This window comes from Emys orbicularis, chromosome 6 (assembly GCF_028017835.1).
Source record: "Emys orbicularis isolate rEmyOrb1 chromosome 6, rEmyOrb1.hap1, whole genome shotgun sequence".
Lineage (NCBI taxonomy): Eukaryota > Metazoa > Chordata > Testudines > Emydidae > Emys > Emys orbicularis.
In genome coordinates, this window is record NC_088688.1 from 103,310,836 (window position 1) to 103,330,205 (window position 19,370).

Here is a 19,370-nt window from a genome sequence, read left to right on the forward strand (position 1 = left end):
TTGGGTATCTGCTGAAGCACACAGACTATAATCCCTGATTCAGCAGTGGCTCTATAAGAAAACTAAGTATGGTAATTACTTTTACCACTGCAACAGACCACACACCACAACCTCAACTCTGCAGCTTTTGCGTTTCTGCCTCTGTAACCCTTCTGCCAGGTGGAGCAAGCAGCAACAAGGTCCGGGTTCAGTATCAAGGGGTTCATTTTCAACAATAGAACCCAAAACTGGCTCAAGCCCCCCACCCAGTGACCTGGGACAATTACACACCTCCCCCTGGGCGCCTCTAAGAGGCAATACTTCCCCTCTCTCAACTCATTGGACTTTGGAACCCATGTCCCCTGCCTAGCGAGTGCCGTTCAGTGGAGGGTGAGTCCCTCCATTGGGGTATGCCAGGTACAGTTCTGCTGCCCTCGGTTCACACAACAAGGATAACAACCCTTTATTACTCCTGCCCCAATAACAAGGAGACTGGGGATCCAACACCAGCCATAAGTGATCATTTGGGCAAGCAATCCCATCATGCTGAACACCTAGACAGGGTGGATGTGTCGACGCAAACAAGATCCGCTTCTGTAGTCTTTCCACAGCTCACCACTAGATGTCAGGGGAGAGCTCATTTAGACTCTGCTTCCACCTGTTACCAGATTATTTTTTCCCCAGCACTTGTAGTTGTGGGTGTTTGGTAGAGTAGCTAGTTGTGATGAAATAGGCTGCTTTGGTAAAGGCTAATGAGATGTGTGAGAAAACTGCCTCCCCACCAGTCAGGTGCCAAGACGCCCTAAGCCCCGACAAATAATCCGGGTTTGGCCAAATTCTCCCCCTCCATCGATCAGGTTTGGGAGCACTTGTCTCACAAAGGGCATGAATCAACCTAGCAGGTGCCCACTGCTCCTGACAGTCAGGTTTGTAAGCACCTGGTGCTGCCTCCCTTTCTCTTCCCCTGCTGCCTGAAAAATCAAACTTGTGTGCTCATGGACTGCATGTTCCACCCATAACCACCAGTTTTATGAGCACAGTGCATCAACATTTCAGTTGTAATGTAAATAGTGACTAAAAAATTACTCTCTGCCAAGTTTGGGTACATAGATAGTATTTTGAAGAACTATTGGTCAGTCATAGCACTGCCTATGACAAATTTCACCCTAAATCTGGAGATTTCGTATTAAAAAGTTATTAAGAGAAATCAAATAAACACTACATTAAATGTTCAAAGAGCATAAAAACAATATGAATTTTCACACTGAATGGCGATCTCCCTTTAGGAAAAAAACAGCAATGTATGCCCCATTGGAAATCCCTTTTATCACCCTAACTTGGAGTTGCTAATAGGAGCCTCTGTTCATTCTTCACAGTCAACAGCTGACACCACTGCAGAAGCCTTTGCTTATCTTTATCTCCAGGGTTCTCAAACAGTTCATAATGTGGGCCTAATCTTAAAAATAGTGTTCTATGGACCATTTATCCTCCTATTCGAGATCAGGTAATATCTTTGTGGCAGGTACACCAAATGCTTACAGAGAAAGGGAGTAGTAGGAACGCATGTATATAATTTGAGCTGTCTTTAAAAGAATGTGGGAACTGTCAGTTCTCTGAAATCACCATCCAGTACTCTATACCATCACCTTATTCATGAACCTCAGTCTGGGACCTGCTGGTTTAGAGGCATGTACAGGGAGTGAACTCTTAATACAAATGCCTATCCTTTCTTATGGTGCAGGCTTTTTCAGTAGCTGTGCCTATCAACAGTAGAAATTCTTTCCTGCCCAAGTCTTTCTTCCTTCATTCATTCTTGGGTGTAGTTAAAGCCTACAAGTTGTACTGAAAGAACACAATTACAGGGAAATAATGAGAGTAAAAATAGACTGTACGAACAAGTCAAAGATTATAAACAGATTGGTTCACAACCTCCAAAATGTACCCCCCTCTCTGGTGGAACACGGCAGTCATATTGCACCTGGGAGCCATACAAACTCTTCTTCAAAGTCTAACGTCTTCATTTTCTCTATAGTGCAGAGGAGAACCTCCTGACAATCATTCCACCACATTGTTTTTAAGCTGTGCTACGTGGAAGAATCTTTTAATCTACTTAAGAGCCATTTGATGTTATCCATCATCTATGACTTTAGGTCTTCCTGTAGGAAAGCCAACCACAGGTGGATAAAAAAGAAGGAAATCACCACTAATTCATCCCCACTTAAGCTCTCCCTTATCATTCCACTAGCAGGCAAGAAGAAATAATTGCCCCAGCTTTCATCATAGAAATAGATGACCCGATGACTTCTGCACAGAACACAAAATCTTTCCACACAGAGCACCTGAGTGTCTGCATCACTTCTAGGGCTTTGTCAGACCTCCCTTCTGGTCCCTATCAGCGTGGTTCCATTACAGCCATCCTGCCAGGGCTGCCCCAGGCTGGAACAATGGGTGCTGGGGGTGTGAAGCTTCAAGTAATAAGAGCGACCAAAAGCATGGTCTCATTCATATAGTGGGTTAGCCCATGATGATCTGGGGGCTCTGGTAAGTCTGCTTTCTCTGCTTTGCAGAGTGTCTTTCAAAAATTTGAAGCTAAAATCTAAAAATTCTTATACAAGTGCAGGAAAACGTGGGAGTCTCTAATCAATTTAATATGCACATAAATATTTTCAAAATTTCTTCATGTGATTTTCATTTTTAATTTCAGTGAAAATAGTTTTCTTGTTGAATTAAAACACACTTCCCTGCCCTGATGGAAACTCCAGCATAACAGTCTGTGCTAGGGCTTGAGATCCAGAAAATGAAACGTGACCACAGGAAGTGAAGAGAATAAAACAAACTAGAAGAATTTCCCTGCCCAAGCCCAGGGGAAGGCAAATGTTCAAAGAGAAGGAACCAGCAAAAATGGTGAACATTGAATTTCATTTTTAAAACATTATTTGAATTCTTTCATCCCAGGGACACACTTGGTAAAAAATACATAATGTGACTTCTCTGCATAACCTCCTTCTGACCACATTGTAAATCACAGTCATCCATGTGGGTACCTCTCTATCATGTGTTACTATACTAATTGCTCATCCTGTTTTATGAATCATTCTCAATTTTTCACTATTGTCAGCTACTTGGAGTGATTAACAGGACATGATATTCACACCTTTCAGCTGGATCTATTACTCAGCTCCAGTATGTATATTAAGACCTGGAAATAACAATGATTTAAGGTTCCATTTCCTCAGAACATTCTATCTCCTGTGGTTTCACAGAAGGAAGATACCGATGGTTTGTGCTGTCTAGATTTTAAATGTGTCTTCTGAATCGGAGGAAATGGTTAAAGTTGGGGAGATTTGCCAATATTTTTGGGAGGCCTAACCCTTTCCTCCCGCATTTACTTCCTCCATGCCTAGAAAAATTTAAATATTCCTAATCTCTCAAATGAAGGTTATGAATGGGAGGTGCACTGGCTGATGAATTGGAGGTCTTTTCCATACCACTTTGGAATTGTGGATGATCTTCTTAAATTATAGAAATTAATGTATGATAAAAAGCCTGTATGTATGTGGATCCAACATGAGTTAACAGGGTTGTGTATTGTCATGGGTGGTCACTTTCACACACAAAAAAGAAGGAGGAAACATGGTAAAAGAACTAGAAAATAGCAAGAAAAACAGAAAGAAAAACTCTGAAACCTCCAAGAAGGAAAATCTTGTAAATAGAAAATGATCAAAAACATTCTCCAACCAAATACTTAAATTCAGAGACATACCGGAAAGACACAGCAGTCTACGTAGGAGCCTCAACAAACTCCAGGCTCAAGGTTCCACACAAAGAAAAGGAGTGTATAGACATCATCATGACCACCAGGTGTTTGCTGCAGGTTTGCCTTGTACTGCTCTTCTGCACTGAAATCTCTTCTCGACTCTGTACCATGCTTCACTTCCAGCAGAACAAAATGAACAAAGAGAGCTTGGAGCTTCTGCAGAAAATGAGCGGAAATTTCCCCTCAAAATGCATAAATGAAAGGGCAGCTTTCAAGCCCACCCAGAATGTTGTTGAACTTTCAGTGTCCCAGAAGGAGAATGCCAAGGTGGCAATTCAAGAGATCCTCCAAGAGATCTTCAACATCTTTAGCAAAAACCTCACCCAAAGTGCCTGGGATGGGACTTCCATAGTCAGGTTCCAAAGTGGACTTTACCAACAAATTCAGCGGCTGGAGACATGTTTGAGAACACAGATGGAGAAGGAATTAACCAACCCAGAAAGTGAGGAACTCCAGCTCACCAGTCGGAGAGTGAAAAAATACTTTCAGGAGATAGATGCTTTCCTGAAAGAAAAACAATACAGCCTGTGTGCCTGGGAGATCATTCGTGTGGAAATACCCAGATGTTTTGTACTTATTGACAAACTCACTAGAAGGCTTAGTAACTAAGGTACAGTACAAATCTTTTCCTTGGAGTAAATGAATTAATATTAGTGTCAATCATACAGCTGAACAGAGATAGCGGATATTTTATAACTCTGCTTATATCGGGCCTGATCATCTTCTACAGGATCAGTGGCCAAATAGCAACTGATTTCCATGGCAGCAGCTTCCGGCTCTTCCCATCCTCTCCTGGAAATGGATTTGCAATTACATGGATTTCTTTTCCTGTGTTTCTACTTTTATTTAGGTTTGCGATTCTTCATAATCTCCCACATATCAAGTGCTGTTATGCACTACTTAATTGGCAGTCCATGCAACAAAGTACATATATTTTGAATCCTTAGCCACCTCACCAGTATTTTGATCATCAAATAATGATACTTCCCCTCCACCCCCAAGGTACTCTGACTTCTACATATGTAGTGTGTTTCTATTATGGTCATGGTTGCTATTTATTAATCTGTCCTCATCATATACCACAGCTTGCAAAGTTTCCTAGAGACATTTATAAAATATATGAACTGAGCATAAGACTTGTGAGATTATGAGGTGTAGAAAGTTATTTTCATTTAATGTATTGACATTAATACAATGGAAAATTAATTTTTCCCTTTGTGTTTCAACCAAATTTCATTTCATTCCAGCTGAGGATGCAGCGACTACAGAGGTTAAAATGGTTGGATGAAATTGTACCATGCAGCGGATTCCCTCCTCTCTACTGATTCTTCCCATAGTGACTTCTAAGACTCCATAATGCTTGATCTTCTATTATGCAATACGCTCACTCCATAATGAAATTCCAACTGCCCATATTACAATTTATGTGATAATACTCTGTTGATTTACTCAAAGTTTAAATTGCAAAATGAAGGATATCGATGCAAAAAAATTACAAGAAAATTAAAGGGTTAGACCTTAAACATTGTTGACATTATGGGTTTGCTATATAGTTCTGTGGTTCAACTCTTCTCTGATCAAATCTCATCTCTGAACTGTAACATGCAGCTTAACCACAGTATAACAGCATAACAAATGTGAACTGGAAAAACATTCAAAGAAAAAAAGATGTGCATAGTTTTCCTCTAATGTCAAGCCTCGAGTGTCCCTGAAGGGGAATGTCAAGGTGGCAATCCAGAAAATCTTCCAACATATTTCCAGCTGCTTTTGCAAAAATCTCTCCAAAACTACCTGAGGTGAGAGTTCCATTCAGAGATTCCAACATAGACTCATCAGCAAGTTGGGCATCTGGAGACATATTTGGTTGCTGTGATGGAAAATGGGACACTCTGACCAGGAGGTAAGGACCTACAGTTTCCCAGGCTGAAAGTGAAGACATACCAATTATTTCATAAAAGACTAGCAGTTCAGCCTCAGGGCTAGCAGGAGAATCCATGTGGAATTATGGAGTTTTCAAATATAGGACAAACTCACAAAGAAGTTTAAGAAATTTAAATACCAACATTTTTAGAAGTACTAACTGAAATCAAGTAATATTTTATACATGATTTAAAATGAGATGCTGTGGAATTTTAAAACCTGTTGTTACTATTTATTCTATCTGTGCACTGTGAAAATATTTTCAGATCATTTTAGGATATTTGTAACAGGATATTTATGTCAATCTATTATTTATTTATTGTTCCTATTTATGTATTTATCATAGATATTTGTTACTTATTAATAAAAAAAATATTTTATATAAAATGGCAACCTATAGTAGTAATGATTTGAATTAAATACCTATTGAACCAAAAAGGAGAATAAAAAAAGAAAACCCTGTAATTGTTCAGCCTTAAAACCCCAATTCCAGAGATTACTTTTGCACGTGACTAACTTAAAGTATGTGAGCCATCCTACTGATGTTAGTGCTTCCAGTTAGGAACATGCTTAAATACATTGATGAATCAGTGTCCCAGTTCGCAGTAATTCCATATTAAAAATAATTGTTACAGAATGATAATTGGCCTTTCCATTCAAACAGACCACACCTGAATACCTGAACTTTGCCACCTTTTACTATTCTAATTTTTACCAGGTTATTTCCCCCCCCCCCAAAAAAAAATTGTCAATTTGGATGTTTGGTGTAGTAGACGGTTGTGTTGGAAGAGGCTAGATTGGTGCTCTTTCCCTCAGTAAGCAAGATAGCATGCACCCCTTAACACACACCAATTGTTAGTTTGTAATTAGCCTGCCCATACCTCATCAATCAGGTTTATCTGCATTCACATAACCTCTCCCCCAACCAAAATCAAGTCAGGTTTGTAAGTATCCAGCACCTACCCACAATACATTTACTAGCACTGCCCCCAATATTAAGTCTGTGCTCACATGCACTCTTATCAGGTTAGTGGCCCACTGCCTGATGTCATTACCTCTGTGCGCGCCCAGGCTAAATTCATTCTTGGGTGTACACCACAAACAAAATTACATGTGAATAATAACAGCAGGAATAGGCCATTTTGTATTAGGACTATCAAAGTTTCTCATTGTCACCTCTAAAACGCAGCTCCCCATTGGTGGAATACGTCAGTCAGAAACTACCCAGGAAGAATACGGAATTCTTCTGAAAAAGTCTAACAACCCCAAACCTATTCAGCTCTGGGGGAAAACTATTCCCCTTCATTCCATCACACCCAGAGCCGGCTCCAGGCACCAGCCGAGCAAGCTCGTGCTTGGAACGGCAGATTCTAAGGGGCGGCATTCCGGCTGCCCTTTTTTTTTTTTTCTTTTTGGTTTGCCACTCCGGCCACCCTGTAGGGGGTGGCGGCGCAGAGGAGGGGTGCGCCCTGCAGCAAACTCGGCAGGGCAGCCCGCGTCCTTCCCTCCCAGCCGACCGGAGAGGCGCAGAGCCCTCCCGGCAGGCGGCGCAGCAGGAGGGGCCGCGTGGCGAGCGCCCCGCTGAAGCCCTGGCCGCCCCCCTTCTCTCCATCCCCCCCGCTAGACCAGGCACGCGCTCCGCTGCACGTCTGCAGAACAGGGAGTCCCCCTGCGCCCTGGCTCCGGCCGCCCTGCAGGTTGTTGGTTTTTTTGCATTGCTTTGCCGCTCCAGCCGCCCTGCAGGTGTTTTTTTCTTTTTGGTGTGTGTGCGTGTTTGTGTGTGCTTTGCCGCTCCGGCCTCCCCGCGGGTTTTTTGTTTTGTTTTGTTTTTTTGCTTTGCTTTGCCGCTCCAGCCGCCCTGCGGGGTTTTTTTTTTTTTTTTTTTCTCCCCTGCTTCACCACTCCTGCCCCCCCCCACACAGTTTTTTTTGCTTGGGGCGGCAAAAAAGCCAGAGCCGGCCCTGATCACACCTTTAATAAAAAAGGGGGAATGCTGAACGCAGTGTTCAGTTGAGCTCTTTGACAATATCACCCGTATCATAAGGAGCTGCCATGCCTGTGGGGAATCCCAGCTCACACTTCTTAAAAGTGAGGAAAAATTTGTAAATATCTCCCTCAGAGATTCTACCACAGCCTTCCACTCATGGGCAGGAGGAAGGAGGGGTGGGTTGTCCGTAGAGTTCCTCATGGAAGTGGCTGTCGTTCCATCTCCAGACTCAGCAGATTCTGTGGTTTCTGCACTGATCAAAAAGGTCTCTCCAGACACAGAGATCCGCAGCATCTGTCTCAGCTCTGGTCCCATTAGATTCCCTGCCCCAGTCTTTCCAAGTAGTACTTTCCGGGGCTGTTCCAGGTTGCATGCAGTTGCCTTAGACAACCTTTTAAAGAGTCATTTTGGGGCAGCTGGGATTAGGGTGACCAGCTGTCCCAATTTATTAGGGGCAGTCCCGATAATTGGGGCTTTATCTTGTATAGGCGCCTATTACCCCCCACCCATGCCCCGATTTTTCACACTTGCTGTCTGGTCACCCGAGCTGGGATATCAGCTGGGAAGTCTCTGAAGCTTAGGTTGGGCTTCCTCAGCTAGGGGAAGTATGCAACTCATGCCTGGTTGGTGTGGTGCTCTGTCATCCTCTAGTGGCACCTGAACCATCTAGAGATTGAGGAGTCTGCTACAGTTTTGGCTTAAGAGGCATGTGGCTTTCAGCTCCTACAGTCAAGGCTCATACACTAAGGTTTGAATGTCCCAGGTTCAATCCTGCCTGCTGACAACTGGGGTCTGTCGGCGTTATAAGTGGGGGCTCGTCCGAGATATCAACTGGGAAGTCTTTGAAGCTCAGAATGTGCTTTAACATGTCCTCTCCCAGAAGTACACCCAGAGGCGTTTACCTTTTCCAGGGGCCATGTAATAAGTGTAGATTATAACACCCAGACACTTTGCACAGGATTCAAACACACTATTGCTATTTACTTCATCACACAGAAAATACACAGATTGGAACAAAAATTGTAAACCATATACGCAATTCCCTGCCTCACATTCCTCAACACACCAGGCCATTCTATGGGTCTGGATCAGGGTCACTTGGGGTCATCCAACATCCTTCTGTTGCAGTGCATCACTTATATGCACAAAAACAGAGCCTTCTCCCCCAGCTCAGATAACCTGGCCTTGGCCAGTTCATCCCCTTCCTACCTCTTGCTCAAATGTCCTGTGGTCTTCCCCCAGTGATTTCTTTTAGAACCTTTTGTTTGTGTTATTTGTCTCTTTGTCGGCCTTCAGTAGCTTTCCACTCCTAACCCCCATTCTCCTTAACACCAACTTGGCCAAACTGGTTTCCCAACTCGGGCACCCTACTTAGCGTAATGATGCTGTCATCAGATCACAGATTTAAAGTTAAGTGACCCCATTGTCCTCAGCCTGAGTACCTGCTATAGGTCCTGTCCAACAGGATGGATACACATAGAAAGAGGTTTCCTATGATTAGGAAATTTCATGACAACAACTTCATAATATCAACTAGAATTCACACGTCTTGCAGACAGACCCCCCCCCCCTCCCCGACACACACACACACAAATCAAGCCATATGAATCAGGCTTGCGTACACTCAAGTCAGCAATTCTATCCCTCCGTTTTCTGACCAACTGGTGCCACCCCTCCACATCAGGCTTGTGTGTTCCTTGCCACCAACAACCAGTTTGGTGTACAGAATGTGTTCAACTTTCAGTTATAACATCAACAATGCCTAAAAATTACCTAAACCCAACATTTAAAATTCTAGTAATAAATCTGCAGGATGCATCAGATTTAGTGAGGATCCACTTCTCTACCAAGTTTGGTGTACGTGCATAGTAGTTCTGAAGAGCTATCAGTCAACAGTAGCACTCCAACAACATATTTCTGCTCCAGCCTAAGCATTTGAGACTTATTAAACATTTATGAAAACAGGTGAATGGCTGATGTAAATATGCTGCAAGACTATGCACCTTTACTTCCATTGCTTTCTTATTTTAGCTTTTTGTTAAGATTCAGATTTTAAAATTTCTCTCTTTCATATAAATATTATCTCCTGAAGCTTCAACTTGCCGGGAAATGCACACAGAGAACTCCCACTAGAGTGAATGCACGATTGGGGTGCAGAGCCTCTGGTATGATTGGGTCCCTTTAAAGTGACACTGCATTCTTTAAAGTGACACTTCAAAATAGTTTAGGCAAAACTCTAGATTATGATTAAAGAAAGTGCTTGAGGTGATGGGGGAGGGAGATGTAAAAGAAGTGACATGAACAGATATGTTTATGTTTTCTTCTTTTCCTTTTTAAAAATTAATATGAAAAAAATCCTTTTCATTTTTTGGGTTGAAAACCATTCCCCTTCACTGATGGAAACTCCAACATGACAGCCTAGTGCTACAGTATGAAAAACAGAAAGTGAAATGCTAGAGGATGCAAACTTCATTCATCAGACCACTTGAATTGCAATGTCCAAGCTCAGTGAAATGCACATTAAAAAAAGAATAAAGCTTGAATGGTGAAAAGGCAAACACATTTGAAAGGGACATTCATTTATGTCAGTCGCTCTGGCATATTTATTACCAACCACACAATCTTTTTCTACAACTTCCTTCCATGTCACTACACTACATCACTGGGAACTACTCAGAAGTGCCCGAGAAGACAGCATGTTCATTCCCTTCAACTGTACCTGTTCCTTGGGCTTTTCACAGCTGGTATCAGGTTCTTAAGTAAACCTCCCAGTTTCTCAGTGCCCTCTGTCCATCCTCTGGTATTCCCTACACACATGGGTTTTCCTCTCTCATATTTCAAATGGCCAGGAAATTGCGTGAGATTAATAGAGAATTGTCTGGCCCCAATCTCTCATAGGAATTTGTTCCATGCTTATCACATTTTAAGAGGTCCCTATAATATTAGGTTGGAAGGAGGAAATGAGGCAGCCAGAGCATAGCAGGGTTTTCTGATTTTGAGTGCGACACCAGAGAGGGAAAGTTTTCCACCTGCTGGCAAAGTGAAGGAACAGCAGCTTTACACATCACTTCACTGCTGTTATCTGCAGAGTCTAGCAAAAAGAAGCTCTGCAGTAATTTCCCCCCCATCTGCCAAAATTGATTGTTATCACTTAAAAGCATGGATAGTCTTGCTGCCGTAACAGACATTCAGACCTGTCTAGCAGTGCTAACTACAGGAACTTGGGAGTAGACAGACAGGTCCCTACTCTAACCTGTAACTGGATGACACTGTTAATCATCACTCTTCTTACCCTTTAAATTTTCTTTATCTAAGAGGGCTGCGGGGGGTGTGTGGGGGGGGCGCTAAGGAAAGAAATGTAGGGATTTTTTAATATTAAAAAAGGTAATGACTGTGATTTTGTTCTTCTAATGACTTGTTCGCTTCCACTAAATAAAAAGAAGAAAACTGAAAGTGAAAACCTCAAGCAGGAAAAACCTTGAAAAGTAGAAAATGACGAAAGAAAAATCTTTTCCTACAGAATACTTAAATTCAGAGACATGGGTCAAAAACACAAAAGTCTACGAAAGACCTTGAACAGGCACCAGTTGCTCAAGTTCTACACAAACACAGGGAATCTAAGACATCATCATGATCAGCAGGTGGTTGCTGCAATTTTGCCTCATGCTGCTCTTCTCCAGTGAAATCTCATGTCTGGACTGTAACAGGCTTCATGTTCTACAAACCAGAATGAACAGTGAGAGTTTAGAGCATCTGGAGAAAATGGGTGGAAACTTTCCCTTCCAATGTCTAAATGAAAGGACAGCTTTCAAGCCCAGAGATATCCTCAAGATCCGACTGTCCCAGCAAGAGAATGCCAAGGTAGCCATCCAACAGATCCTCCAAGAGCTCTTCCATATCTTTACCAACAATCTCACCCAAGCTGCCTGGAATGGGACTTCCATAAAGGAATTCCAAAATGGTCTTCACCAGCAGATTGAGAAGCTGGGGACGTGTTTGAGTGCTGAGAAGGGAAAGGAGATAACCTACCCAGGAAATGAGAACCTCCTGCTCACCAGCCTCAAACTGAAGAGATACTTCCAAATAATAGACGATTTCCTGAAAGAAAAGCAATACAGCCAGTGTGCCTGGGAGATTATCCGTGTAGAAATATCCAGATGTTTTCTAATTCTTGATGTACTGACAGATCGGCTTAAAAATGAAGGTACCATATTTGCATTTTTCTAGGGAAACTAAATTGTATTGTTTCAATAAAACAACTGAAGAGAGATGGATGGTAGTTTTATAACTTGTATTACGTAGGTCCCAATCTTTCTTCCATAGTAATTTCATCTATTTCAAACTCATGTTAATAAAACTGTTTTAGAGTAGCATATAGTTTAGTGCTTTCATACCACACATGCAATATTCCATGTGAAAAACACAGAAATACATCATAACTGCTAACTAAAAAAGAACAGCGAGATGCCTCCCTCCAACAACTGCCTAGTAAAACAACATTCCAGTCACGACCACCAGAAAACGGAGGGTCTGTGTCCACACACTTCAATCCCTCCATCGAATTCTGCCAGTTACCACTGCACATAGGATGGTCAAGGGTACTTATTCTGTTTTTTTTGTTCGGTTTACCCCTACATTTCAAGAGTTTTAGTAAAAAAAAATTGTCACAAGATCGTAAGTGTAGTAAGGCTCAGGATTTATGATTTGACATCTGGTTAGAAAAACAGGAACTATATTTGACATTTGAAACTGTGTATGTATGTTTGAATCATTCTCCTTTTTTATTCCAGCATGTGATACTTCAGGTAATGATGTTATGAAAACTGCTGAGTGAAACTGCACCTCCACTGGAGTCCTTTGTCTCTAAGGCTTTGTCTTCACTACCCGCCGATCCGGCGGGTAGCAATCGGTTTATCGGGGATCGGCTTACCGCGTCTAGTGAAGACGCGGTAAAATCGATCCCTGATCGCTCTGCCGTCGACTCCGGAAATCCACCTCGGCAGGAGGCGGCAGCGGAGTCGGCGGCAGCGCGGCAGCGGTCGACTTTCCCGCGTCCTCACCGCTAGGTAAGCCGACCTAAAATACGCAACTTCAGCTACGGTATTCACGTAGCTGAAGTTGCGTATCTTAGGTCGGACCCCCGCTGTAGTGTAGACCTAGCCTAAGTTGATTCTACAAGCAGTACCTTTCTAGACTCTTATCAGTCCGCCCTGCATTAAACAAGGGACCAACTCCTACAGAACTCCAATTGCACAATTTATATACTTCTTGCCATTAACAGATTGATTTACTCACATGAGAAAATGTAAAACAGAAGATATTGCTGAAAATATGCCAGAAGACAAGGTAATATTGGAACCGAATGAGAAAAACCTTATGATTTCCAAATCATTCATGTTACGTGTTTGCTCAGAATTTGCTTGGGGCTGCTCTTAAAAATGAAATCTTACCTCTGAACTGTAACAGGATTTGCTTCAGCATTACAGATGTGGACTAGGACAACTTCCAAACAAAACGGAAGGATAATTTTCCTATAAAGTCAGAAAGAAGAGAGAGACTTAATGTGGCCCCAAAAGTTTCTCAAGCCCAGAGAGACCCAGAAATAGACTGCGACATTAGCTATTCAGGAGATCCTCCAACAGATATCCTACATCTCATGCCACATTCTCTCCCTAGCTGCCTGGAATGAGTCTCATTTAAAGATCCTAACATGGACTCATAAGAAAATGGAACTTCTGGAGATCTGTTTCGCTGCAAGAATGAAAAACAAAAAAGAACATCCCAATTTCTAGGTCATTTATCATTAGGGGCACTTGAATTTTAAACTATTGCTAACCTATATTCTCTTCCTGCACTGTGAAAATTATTTTCAGACAATTTTACTGGATTTGTAACAATATTTCGATGTTGATCAACTCCTATTTATTTATTGCTCTTATTTATCATTTTTCAGAGATATTTTATATTTATAAATAAATATTTATTTATACCAAACAGCAACCTATAGCAGTAGTGATTTGCAGTAATTACATATTTTAAAAAGTAAACACCCAATAAAAATCTTCTCTTGTTCTGCCTTAAGACTCCAGTTCAGCAAAGGACTTTTCAACATTTGCCTAACTTTAAATACATAAGCCTCCCTTGACATCAGTGGTTAACGTTGAGAACCTGTTGAAATACACTGTGAATATAAATCCTGATTCAGCAGTGACTCCATAAGAAAAACAGCTATGGTAATTTGTTTTACTACCCCAACAGACCACAAACCACAACTTCAACTCTGCAGTTGTTGCATTTCTGCCTGTTACCAGATTATTTTACCCCAACATTTGTAATTGTGGGTGTCTGATGCAGTAATTCATTGTGATGAAATAGACTAGTTTGGTAAAAGGCTGATGAAAGGGGTGTTGGAAAGACTGGGATTCCAAGGGGAAGAGTTCAGGCTGTTGTGGTACAAAGTTGCTTGTCCATCCCTCTTTTTCTCCCTCCCTTCCTCCCATTAATGAGATATGTGGGCAAACTGCCTCCCTATCAGTCAGGTTTCCAAGTGCCCAGACTCCCTATCTGCCACCAATCAGGCTTGTGGGGGCCTAATTTCCCCCCTCCATCAATCAGGCTAGGGTACACTTGACTCACAGCATCAACAGCATAAAGCTTGTACGTAACCATCCTTCCTGTCGGTCAGGTTTGTAAACAGCTGGTGCTGCACCCTTTTGCCCTTTCCCTGCTGGCCCAAAATCAAGCTTGTATGTTCATGAACTGCATGTTCCACCAACAACCACCAGTTTGTGAGCACAGTGCATCAAAATTTCAGTTGTAATGTGAATAATGACTAACAATTACCCTAAACACAATAGTTAAAAATTAATTGAAAAACAAAAACAAAACAAAACTAGCCAGTGCACCAGATCTAGTGAGGATCTACCTCTCTACCAAATTTGGGTCTGTAGATAGTATTTCTGAAAAACTGTTACTCAATCCTAGCACTGCCTAGGACAAAGCCTAAATCTGGAGGTTTCTTATTAAAAAGTTATTAAGAGAAATCAAACAACCATTCCATTAAATGTTCAAAGAGCATGAAAACAAACTGTGTGTGAATTTTCACACTTTTTGGCAACCTGCCTTTATGGGGAAAAAACAGGAATGTATGCCCCATTGGAAATGAATGTCAGGAGGTTCCACTCTTCAATATAGGGGTCATGAAGCAGTAAGACTTTGCTGAAGAGTTTGTATGGCTCCTAGGTACTATATGACTTCCGTGTTCCACCAGAGAGGGGGATACATTTTGGAGGTTGTGAACCAATCTGTTCAGAATCCTTCACTTGTCCATACAGTCTATTTTGGCTATCATCATTTACATATGAATTGTTTTTGTCAATATAACCTGTAGGTTTCAACTACACCAAAGAATGAATGAAGGCAGAGAGACTTGGGCAGGAAAGAACGTCTACTCCTGATAGGTACAGCTACTGAAAAAACCCTGTACCACAAGACATGATAGGTGTTTGTTTTAAGAGTTAACTTGTTGTACGTGCCTCTAAACCAGCAGGTCCCAGACTGAGGTTCATTATCCCATGGCTGTACATGTAGTACTGGATGGCGGTATTCTGAGAACTGACGGTTCCCACTTTCCTTTAAAGACAACTCAAATTATATAAATGTGTTCCTAGTACTACCTTTCTTTGTAAGCATTTGGTGTGCCTGCCACAAAGGTGTTACCTGATCTTGAATGGGAGGGGAAATGGTCCACAGAACAATTTTGGTAAGATTAGGCCCACATCATGAAATGTTTGAGAACCCCTGAGATAAAGACAAGCAAAGGCTTCTGCTGGGATGCCATCTGTTGACTTCAAGGAATTTACAGAGGCTCCTATTAGTGACACCATAGTTTGGGTTGCCTTTGATTGTCTTTATCTCACTGCCCCAATCCAGTGTGAGTATCTCACTGCAGGCCCCACACATGGATCATAACTGTATGGAGAACAACCCAAGAGGGAACTATATGCAAAAGCATCTGACTCCATGGAACCTCATCTCACCCGACACACACTTCCACATGGCATAGGTAAGAGTCATGTGCAGAGGGCTCTATCCCTGTATGCACAGGCGCCGACTTTCCATTGTGCTGGGGATGCTCGACCAGCACCAGATTGGTCCCAGGCACCGCCCCCACTGCACCCCTTCCCTCAAGGCCACACCCCCGCCCTGCCCCCACCCCACCTCTTCCCACCCCTGCTCCATCCCTGCCCCACGTCTTCCTGTCCCGTTCCGCCCCTTCCCCAAAACACATTGCATTCTGTCTCCTCCCTCTTCCCCGCCAGCCTCCTACACATCTCGAAACGGCTGATTGCGGCGGGAGGGAGGTGCAGGGAGGGAAAGGAAAGTGCTGATAGGGGGGCTGCCGGTGGGTGCTCAGCACCCACCATTTTTTCCCCCTGGGTGCTCCAGCCCCGCAGCACCCATGGAGTCAGCACCTATACCTGCATAGATCCTTTGCAGCAGGCTCGGAGGCCTTTTTAACTAATTTTCCTCAATTAATAATTAGTTGTTTGCATACTTGCTTCAGGGTAGTTGGAACTAGGGGTGCGCAGCTTAAAGTAATATTAGCAAGTGACTGCATGGTTTCCATCATATATGGGGTTTACATTTTTGATCAATGGCTTTCAGCACCCCCACTATAAAAATTGTTCCAGTGCCCCTGAATTGCTGTTAACATGCAGATTTACTGAAAGACATGATCTGGCTTTCCCCTTATTGCCCTGGGTTTACTTTGTTACCTTAGCCTCTCCTTCTAGTATTCACATTACTTATTTCCCTCTCTCTTGTACATCTTTCCTTGGGGCTTCACCCTGGTGTGGAATACACATCCCCAACACCCATGGAAAGTAATGGGAGAATGGGGAGCGTAGCCCATGGCAGTCTGGGGGCTCTGGTAAGTCTGCTTTCTCTGCTTTACAGAAACCTTCATATAGTTGAAGCAAAAATCTGAAATTTCTTATAAAAGTGCAGGAAGACTTGGGAGACTAACCAAATTAATATGCACATAAATGTTTTTGTGGTTTCTTCATGTGATTTTTCTTTTTTAATTTCAATGAAAATAGTTTTGTTGTTGAATTAAAACACATTTCCCTGCCATGATGGAAACTGCAGCAAACAGCCTGTGCTAGGGCTTTAGAACCAGAAAATGAAATGTGACCACAGAAAGTGAAGAGAGTTAAACAAACCAGATGAGTTTCCCTGCCCAAGCCAAGGGGAAAGCAAAAGTTAAAAGACAAGGAACCAGCAAAAATGGTGAACACTGAATTTGATTTTTAAACTACCTCAAACCTATTCAGTGCTGGGGGGTAGACCTATTCCCATGCATTCCATCCGACCTTTAATAAAAAAAAGGGCAATGCTGAGCAAAGAAGTCAGTTATGCTCTTTGACATTATCACCCATATCACCCTTTATAGGGCCAGCTGCGGCTGCTTCCCCAATCAGCCTTTCCCCAGCCACAGGGCTGCTTTTAACCCCTCTTCAGGGCTGCTTTTAACCCCTCTGGGCCGGCATCAACATTTTAAATGTACTCTTTAAACTGCACGAAATCTGAAAAGTGCAGATTAACCAATATTTCCTGAGGGCCCAGGATTTTACTCCCATAGTTACTCCTGGATTAAGCAACTTTAAATATACCTACACTATTTCCTTCTCTCAAATGACAGGGTATGAAGGAAAATTACCAGTTGATAGGAGTCTTTTATGATTTTCGCTGCCTATTCAGAAAGGGAACAGTTTCCTCCTGCTGGTTAAGTGGATGAAGTATAAATTTACAAATAAAAGTATAGTTCAAAATGCATCTGTGCTCTTAAAATCAGATTGCTAAAAATATAATACTGTGGGGTCAGCATGGTTAGTAACTAATTGCCTTTAGATGATATTTGCTCAGTTTTTAGTTTTTACCTAATTGTCAGTTCAGCCTGGCATCTGAGAAACAAGGTAGGTTCTCTTTGTGTAGTATCACCAATAATACTGACTTTACAGACAAAATTCTTGCCTTAGGAACACCAGTGATTATCTTAATGGGCTCACACAGATGAAACTCAGGTGTTTGCTGAATGTTTGCCTTGTACTGCTCTTCTCCACTGAAATCTCATCTCAGCTCTGTACCATGCTTCATTTCCAGTAGAACAAAGTGAACAGAGAGCTTAGAGCTTCTGAAGAAAATGAGTGAAAATTTCCTCTCATAATTCATAAATGAAATGAAAGCTTTCAAGCCCACTCAGGATGTTGTCCAACTCCAACTGTCCCAGAAGGAAAATGCTGATGTGGCAATCCAAGAGATCCTCCAAGAAATCTTCACTATCTTTAACAAAAACCTCACCCAAACAGCCTGGGATAGGAGCTCCATAGCCAGGTTCCAAAATGGACTTTATCAGCAAATTCAGCCGCTGGAAGTATGTTTGGGTGCACAGATAGTCTAGAGAAAGAGTTAACCAGCCTGGAAAGTGAGGACCTCCAGCTCACCAGTCAGAGAGTGAGAAAATACTTCCAGGGGACAGACGCTTTCCTGAAAGAAAAGCAATACAGTCCATGTGCCTCGGAGATCATTCACGTTGAAGTGCAGAGATTTTTTCTGCAGATTGAGAAATTCAGTAAAAGGCTTAAAAATTAAGGTATAGTACAAAACTTTTGCCTACAGTAACTGAATTAACATTACTGTCAATTATACTGCTGGACAGAGATAGCCAATAATATTTTAAGTGTTATTAAATAGGACCTAGTCCTTATACCACATAATTATTGGCTAAATTGCAACTGATATCCACTGCAGCAACATCAGGCTCTTCCCATCTTGTGCTGAAAATGGATTTGTAATTACATAGATTTGTAATAGCATTTGGAAGTATTTCTACTATTATTTATGTTTGCACATGTTTGTAAACCACCATATGTGAGATGGTCTTATGCAATGGCTAAATGGCGAACATGCAATAAATTGTATATATCCAGAACTGTTAGTCACCTCACCAGCACCATCAAATAATACTTACATTCTTCTACTTATGGAGTATGTTTAATTATTTCTCATATTGCCAGCCCTGAGACGCTTCAGGGAGACATGTAAAAATATGAACAATTGGTTAGAAAACCGGTGATATACTGTATAGGAAAGATATTTTCATTTAATTTGTTGAGGTTTTTAAAATTATGCCACATTCCTATGTGTTTTAACAAGTCTCCTTTTCATTCCAGCTGATGTTACAACTTTGGATTTGTTAAAACAGTTGAATCAAACTGCACTGTGGAATGGAATCCCTCCTCTACTGCCTCCTCCAACAGTGACTTCTGAGACTCCATAACTCTTGACCTTGCTCTGTGCAATTGACTCACTCTATTATGAGCTTCTAATTACACGTTACATTTTATGTGATAATACTTTATTGGTTTACTCACTTTTTAAAATGCAGAATGAAGTATATTGATGAAAAAAAGTCAGAAGACAAAGAAGCATTTTAAAAAGAAAGGAATGAATCATAAAATTTCTTAATTATCGCTGACATTAGGCGTTAGCTATACATTTGCATTATATTGCTCTTCTCCACCAAAATTGCATCTCTGAACTGTAACACACTTAGGGTGACCAGATAGCAAGTGTGAAAAATTGGGACGGAGGGTGGAGGTAATA

At 41.9% G+C, this 19,370-nt stretch overlaps 2 protein-coding genes and 1 pseudogene across 2 annotated transcripts; all 3 read left to right on the forward strand.

The window, feature by feature from the left end:
* Positions 1-3,829: 3,829 nt before the first annotated feature.
* Positions 3,830-4,405, forward strand: LOC135880618 (interferon beta-like). The gene has a single exon (XM_065406965.1). It carries the CDS (start codon positions 3,830-3,832, stop codon positions 4,403-4,405), a length of 576 nt encoding a protein of 191 aa, XP_065263037.1.
* A 6,928-nt stretch (positions 4,406-11,333) lies between these two features.
* LOC135879880 (interferon beta-like) lies at positions 11,334-12,537 on the forward strand. Its single transcript, XM_065405914.1, has 2 exons — positions 11,334-11,907; positions 12,494-12,537. The coding sequence occupies exons 1-2, from the start codon at positions 11,334-11,336 to the stop codon at positions 12,535-12,537; spliced, it is 618 nt and encodes a 205-aa protein (XP_065261986.1).
* A 461-nt stretch (positions 12,538-12,998) lies between these two features.
* LOC135879881 (interferon tau-like) lies at positions 12,999-18,356 on the forward strand (annotated as a pseudogene).
* Positions 18,357-19,370: the final 1,014 nt, after the last annotated feature.

Coding starts and splice junctions, on each gene's coding strand:
- LOC135879880 (XM_065405914.1), top strand. CDS start 11,334: ATGATCAGCAGGTGGTTGCTGCAATTTTGCCTCATGCTGCTCTTCTCC. Junction 11,908..12,493: donor AGATCGGCTTAAAAATGAAG/GTACCATATTTG, acceptor TTTTTATTCCAG/CATGTGATACTTCAGGTAAT.
- LOC135880618 (XM_065406965.1), top strand. CDS start 3,830: ATGACCACCAGGTGTTTGCTGCAGGTTTGCCTTGTACTGCTCTTCTGC.